Below are 6,258 nucleotides of genomic sequence, written 5' to 3'. Positions count from 1 at the left end.
GAGGGTGAGGGGGAGGGATGAGAGGGGGGGGAAGGGGATGAGAGGGGGGTTGGGGGGGGGGAAAGAGGGGGAAGGGGGCGGGGGCGGATAGGAAAGGTTTTGGGTGAAGGATACCGCATGAAATATGTGTTTGTGTGTATAGACCGTCCCCCTAGGCCACTGGCCCCCCGGCTCCAAAACCCCAAAACCGTCGTCGTCTTGCTCCATAGGCACCGTCGTGTTCGAGGAGGGAGACAAAGTGGACTTCACGTACGTCATACTCAAGGTCTGTACTGCCGTACTGCCGTACGCATTTTTGCCATCTGAGGAGTTCCTTTGGTATGCGTTTTAAAAAAGCCTCTTACTATCTATTAATTTTATACCGCTTCCAGCAATCTCCCCTGTAATATAATCAGCATTTGGAATTCGGATTCCGTGGTCCAAACCCCGGGCCTACCATGTCTCTATGTATCTACCTTTCACCATATCTGTGTGGATTTATTGGATTTGCCTTGCAGGGTGAGGTGGTCCTCAGTCGATACAACGACTCGCGCAACATCTCAGAGGATTTCGTCGTTAAGACTACCGGGCAGCAGTTCGGCACCACATCCACGCTGCAAGCGAGTTCCGACAGCGGCGGCGGCGGCGGCGGGGGGTTGGTTTCGGCCTCAAACTCCTCCGACAAGAAACGGAATTTCTCGGCGCGGTGCACACAGGTACAGAGAGCTCTTTTCATCTCCTTCTTAATCTGCCATAAAACGCTAAATGTTTGCAAAAAGTATGGCATGAAGTGTGTAGAAAGTACTTTGTGAAAGACCCAATGCTGACTGCTCCCAATGACCCATGGGTCGCTAACATCACCACTGGCCCTGGACGCCCCGCCACACTGACCCACGGGTCGCAGTTGACGGAGTTTGCCATAGTGACCAAGGTTGGCTACGCTCGGCTCATCCGAAACCAGCTCCAAAAGTCTCTCGACACCCGGTTGAAGCTGTTGCAGGTACGTGTAGTTTTGGCAGCTGCGGTAGTGGTAATGGTGGTGGTGGTAATGGTGGTGGTGGTAATGGTGGTGGTGGTAATGGTGGTGGTGGTAAGGGTGGTGGTGGTAATGGTGGTGGTCATGTGTACATTATAGTGTGTCCACTTCAGACGCGCGTCCAGACTCCTCTGGGGGGTTGACCCGGCCTTGGAGCCCCCCGGGGTGTTCCTTTTGCTGCTGTACTGCTGCTGCACTGCTGCGGGACCTTGTGACCTTGTCCAGATCTCGTCCCTCCCCCGTACAATCCCAACGCCCCGACCACCTACATGCCGCCTCGCCGTACATTTACCGCACACCCGTACAAACCGTACAGGGAATGGCCATCATGTCCAACACCACCACACAGACCACCCTCACTCGCATCGCCATCAATTGTCAGGTGCGTGCGTGCTGCCGGTGACGTGCGCGTGTGTGTATTAGGGGCGTGGTGTGTATTAGGGCACTAGAGGCGTGGCTGGGGTAGTAGTGGTAAGGGGTGGGGATAGTAAAAGGGGGTTTGTACGGGCAGTGAGGTGTCGGGCAGTGAGGTGCGGGGGCTTAAGACCCCCCTCGGAAGACTCGGGGTGGAGCTCTAAACCCTTAGATTCCCCCCTTCCTCCCCCCTTCCTCCCCCCTTCCTCCCCCCTTTCTTCACCCTTCCTCCCCCCTTTCTTCACCCTTCCTCCCCCCTTTCTTCACCCTTCCTCCCCCCTTCCTCCCCCCTTTCTTAACCCTTTCGCCTGTACTGCTGTCCCTCCCCTTCCGCTTGCTTCTCCTTCGCCTCCCTACCCCTACCCTACCCTGCCTCCTCCCCCCATTCTCTTTCGCTTCCTCACCCCCCTTTCACCCCCAAACCCCACCCCCCGATGTAGGACGAGACCTTCAGCGCGGGGAGTACTTTGGTGGACCCCGCCAGCCCCCCCACCCGCCTCTTCTTCATCGTGGAGGGTCAGGCCAAGCTTTTGTGGGTGGCAGACGCCCTAGGACAGGTAAGGAAAAGGCTGGGGAAGCGTGTACGTGTCACTGTGTATGTGTGCCTGTACGTGTCTGTGTATGTGCGAAACACACACCCCTTCCTGCGCCGTGCCGTGTTTTCCCCCCCCCCTTCACCGCTTTTTTGGCCTAATCTTGGAGTATCCGTATGGTATTAGTATGGTAATTTCCTTTCGTCAATCCCCCCTTTCCTTTTCAGATGCCCCCCTCGGATCGGACGATAGACGGAAATGGTGGCGGCGGCGGCGGGGGAAGCATCTCAATGTCGGGTAGCGTCAGTGCGAACACGGCTAATACAGACGCCTGCGCCATGTTTGCGCTGATGCGTAAAGGTTCAAAGGATAGGAGCATCAGGCGGCGGCGGCAGCATCCGTACGTGTACGAGGTACGGCGCAGTCGTTGTGTAGTTGGTGGTTGGCAGTTGGTTGGCTTAGTGTATGGTGGTTAGAGTCGTTGATTAATATCGCCTGTCATACTGGCTCCGCAAAGCGGCTCGAGGAAGTTGTGTAGTGGTGTATTGACTTTCAGCCGTTCTGTTGTGGCTGCTGCATTGCTTTGTTAAAGGATGTGTTTTTAAATCGCCCCGCCCCCCGCCCCGCCCCGCCCCGCCCCAAGGATGTGTTTTTAAATCGCCCCGGGGCGTCCTCAAAACACGAGGGCGCCGCAAGGGGAACAAGCCCAGGGGGCTTGTTCTGTGTTTATGTCGGTGTTTTCAACCATTTTCAAACATCCACCTGATAACACCACCACACTAGATACCCCCCCTTTCCTTTTTTATGCTCATATGCCCGTACGACCACGTGCTCACAAACTGAAAAGGTCAACTGAAAAGGTCAAAGCAACTGAAAGACCTTCCATACTGGCCTGGACGGTGCTGCTTTGCGCACTTTATAAAGAAGCTGCTCCTCTCGCTATGCAGGTGTTTTGACCGACCTCGTCAATGCTCCCCTGACACCTTCAGTGCCTTAGGTCTATATTACCCCTTCCCCCCCCCCACACACGTACACAATGTGTACTACACATACACACATACTCCCCCCTGGCTTAACCCCTCCCCCCTCCCCAGGTGGCCCTGCTCACCAGAGGGGATGTGGTCAACGGAATGGCCCTTCATGGCAAAACCAGCTGCTTTACGGTGGTTGCAGCAACAAACCTCAAGGTACGGCAAGAACAGTACAGCTGCCGTACAGCTACCTTTCTGTAGAGAGTTCTCCTCGCAGGGGGACTCTTTTAGCGATGGAGCGTTCCGTGTTTTGTTTTGGGGGGGGACGTGGCGAATGGAGGGGGAGGGGGGAATTTATGTGGCAGGGGGCCTGGGGGGAGTATTTGACACACACACACACAGAAAGTGGGGTTTTCACACGTACGGCATGGCCAAGCTAGAAAACGGGGGCAAAGAGGAATCCTGTTGCTGCAGACCCCCCACATACACCCAAATACACAGCGCCGACAGCGCCGCTCATCAGTACGACATATCATGATAGTAATCATCAGATCCCAACAGCAACACAAACCCACACGCGCCGCAAACACATCTCACGATGCGCCGGCGGTGGAAGGTGTGGACTAGAAAGCTTTTGTCCTCTAGGGAGTCCGCCCCCCAAACCCCCTTCACCCCAAAGGCATTTCCAGGTTTGTCATACTCCAAACACACAGGATGTAATCATATGTATATGTATATGCGTATGCCGTACCTGCCGCTCCTCCCCGTTCAGGTAATGTCGTTGGAGGTTGCCGGCGGGTTGGTTGCCCTGGAGCAGTTATTCGGTCGGGAGCAGGCGACTATGCTGAGGGAGCTGGTGCTGCTGCAGGTAGGGGGGGAGGGGGGAAGGGGGGGGAGGGGGGAAGGGGAAGGGTGGGTTTGGGTAGCCCTCGGGGCTGCCAGGGGGCTGCGGGTTTTGCGCAGTACGCAGGGGGGGATCTTTGTGATACAGGGGGATGCGAGATGTGTAAGTGTGTTTGTGAGTATCGGGGGGTTGTGGGGCAAGCGATTTGGATGAGAAGTGCCAAGGTTGATATTTGGTGTTTTTATGTGCTAGTGCCAGTGCTAGAGCTAGAGCTAGAGCTAGGTGGTTTTGTCAATAGATGCGTTCGCTTTTGAAGTAAGAGTGCGTGCGCCACCTTTGTGGTGAAGTGCAATTTCTCGTATATTGCTCAAGCTGCCGTTTTTTAGACGAAAAGAATAGGCGAGCGGATACATAAGAAAGAAAGTAAAAAACCCTGAGCCGCGGCAAGCCCACAGCGAGAAGGGCTGCTAGAAAGGGGGCCTAACGGATTGTTATGAGCAGATGGAACTGTTGCGAGAGACGGATTCTCGCATTTTTGCGCCCAGGGTTGGAGGCAACTGAAAATCCTGCGTGGTCTGGGAACCCACTAGCTTCCCGCGCACTCGCCAGTCCATATTACCCACCTTATCACCAGTTGTCTTGTACAATGCTTCGGCTTACTAACTCAGTCTTGAAAAAGCTGGATTCTGCTTTGATAGCAGGGTTTCCATGGGGCTACTGGTGGTTGGGGATGTCCAGTTAGTTTTGCTAGGAAGGTAACGAAATGTGTAACTCCATCTTACAAAATGGATTGGGAATAACATAGCTTACGTTGCGTTGTTGTGTGGACTTGTCCAGAAGCCGTCCGTTCGTGCAGGGTCCCTCCGTTGCTCCCGCCAACTAACAGTGGTCGATGGGTGCTTCGAACACAGACTAACACCTGCAAAACTATGTTGAGAATTATGTGCATGTTGAAGCTGCAGTAGAAGAAGTAGATAGAGAAATCGCCTGTCGATTGGTTTCTTACTGCTTTCGTTTTAAGACGCTGGTTTATAGGTTCACATGGCATTTAATAGTAGTTAAGGTGCATCTATTTGAGGCTTGTTATCCCGCAACTAGAGAATTAGCTTAACGCATAACCTGGCGACAGAGGCTTCTGCAGAGACGCATCCACGTGTAAAACGCTTTGCTTAGCATTCAGGTAGGTGCTGGATTAGTATGCAGCACATGAGCAGCGTAGGAAATATGTTTACTTGGTGGCATTCGTGGCGGTCATGTCATTCTTAGGTGCCTACACCGTTGTCGCCAATGCGGGTTTTGGCAGCCGTGCACATCAACTGTAATAAAGTTCGGGATGGTTTTAGCCTTTGGTGCCTTTACATAACGCCTGTGCGGTCATCAGCGCTGAAGTACATGGTGGCGCCTACCTCCAAGTTCAGTGCCGCCACCGAAAAGAATCACAGCTTGTCAAGTTTGTGCTCATGACGGCCGCAATATTTTGGATGGCACCCTTTCTAGCCAAGATAGCTGTTAAGTGCCTACCTCGAAACATGGTTCGATGCTTATCGGGACCCTAAGTTGTCAGGAAAAAATTGACGTTCAAATGCTTAAATTGAACAGCGGAAGCAACGGTTTCTAATCATATGTTTAATTTTCCTCGATGCGGCGTATTTGCTGCGTTTCATCGAATGTTTGGCGTGCACTTTCCACTGCGCCTCCCCTCTTGGCAAGGAGAGGCATTTGGACGCTAGCCTTTGAGGTTCTTCGTATGCATAATTCTTTCTGCGGTAGTATTTGTGAAGCCCTTATCTTGCCTTCGTGTTATGCGGGAGGATATACGCCGGCCGGCGTGGGGCGGAGCCCGTCAGCCTGAAAACCCTCTGTTCCGCCTTGCGGTATTTTACCCTATTTTCCTGCCAACATACGAGTACTCCGCACTGCCCTCTTCCACTTCGTTTCGTTTCCCCTGAAGGAATTCCAATACTTCACCATCTAGTTCCCCGACAGACAGACAGACAGACAGACAGATACGTACACATCGTCATTTCCCTCATCACGACTCCTATTAAAATACACACGTACACATTAATAGTACGACATACGTTTACGCCGCCGCCCCTGTCGAGCAGGCTGAAGTTCACCGAGAGCGAGCTGCTCACATGGTCGCGGTACGGCAGGTACGGCAAATACAGGGCAGCAGGGGCAATGCCTGACGGTTCTGTATCCCTCTTTTTCTTCGTTGCCTTAATACCCACTCAGGCTTGGCTTTTCCCCCTCCCCCCTCCTCCCTCCCCCCTCCCTTCCCCCCTGCCAACTTGTAAAACTACAGGAAAAGGCATCGCTAAACCAACCATTCTAGTTAAAACTCGTCAATTTAAAACTAAAGTAATCGACATTTACGATAAAGAGAAGGGCTGTGCGGCGTTGTACATAACACTGCACAGCCCCCGCTCCAGTACCCTTTCCCACTACCCCCTACCCCTTCCCCCCTACCCCCTGCCC

The 6,258-nt window shown here is 53.5% G+C and overlaps 1 protein-coding gene across 1 annotated transcript in view; it reads left to right on the top strand.

The window, feature by feature from the left end:
- VOLCADRAFT_119165 (uncharacterized protein) overlaps positions 1-6,258 on the top strand; it is a gene marked incomplete at both ends in the record, with an annotated part of 19,817 nt that overhangs the window by 5,405 nt on the left and 8,154 nt on the right. Inside the window, 8 exons of the mRNA XM_002955729.1 lie at positions 498-695; positions 884-1,069; positions 1,332-1,397; positions 1,870-1,986; positions 2,190-2,375; positions 3,057-3,149; positions 3,706-3,801; positions 5,886-5,933. Of these exons, the coding sequence (XP_002955775.1) occupies positions 498-695; positions 884-1,069; positions 1,332-1,397; positions 1,870-1,986; positions 2,190-2,375; positions 3,057-3,149; positions 3,706-3,801; positions 5,886-5,933 (990 nt within the window). The remainder of the gene's footprint in view (positions 1-497; positions 696-883; positions 1,070-1,331; positions 1,398-1,869; positions 1,987-2,189; positions 2,376-3,056; positions 3,150-3,705; positions 3,802-5,885; positions 5,934-6,258) is intronic.

Source organism: Volvox carteri (assembly GCF_000143455.1).
Source record: "Volvox carteri f. nagariensis unplaced genomic scaffold VOLCAscaffold_54, whole genome shotgun sequence".
In the NCBI taxonomy this organism is placed as follows: domain Eukaryota; kingdom Viridiplantae; phylum Chlorophyta; class Chlorophyceae; order Chlamydomonadales; family Volvocaceae; genus Volvox; species Volvox carteri.
Note: the sequence above shows the minus strand (reverse complement) of the source record. Positions and strands in the feature narration are given on the sequence as shown.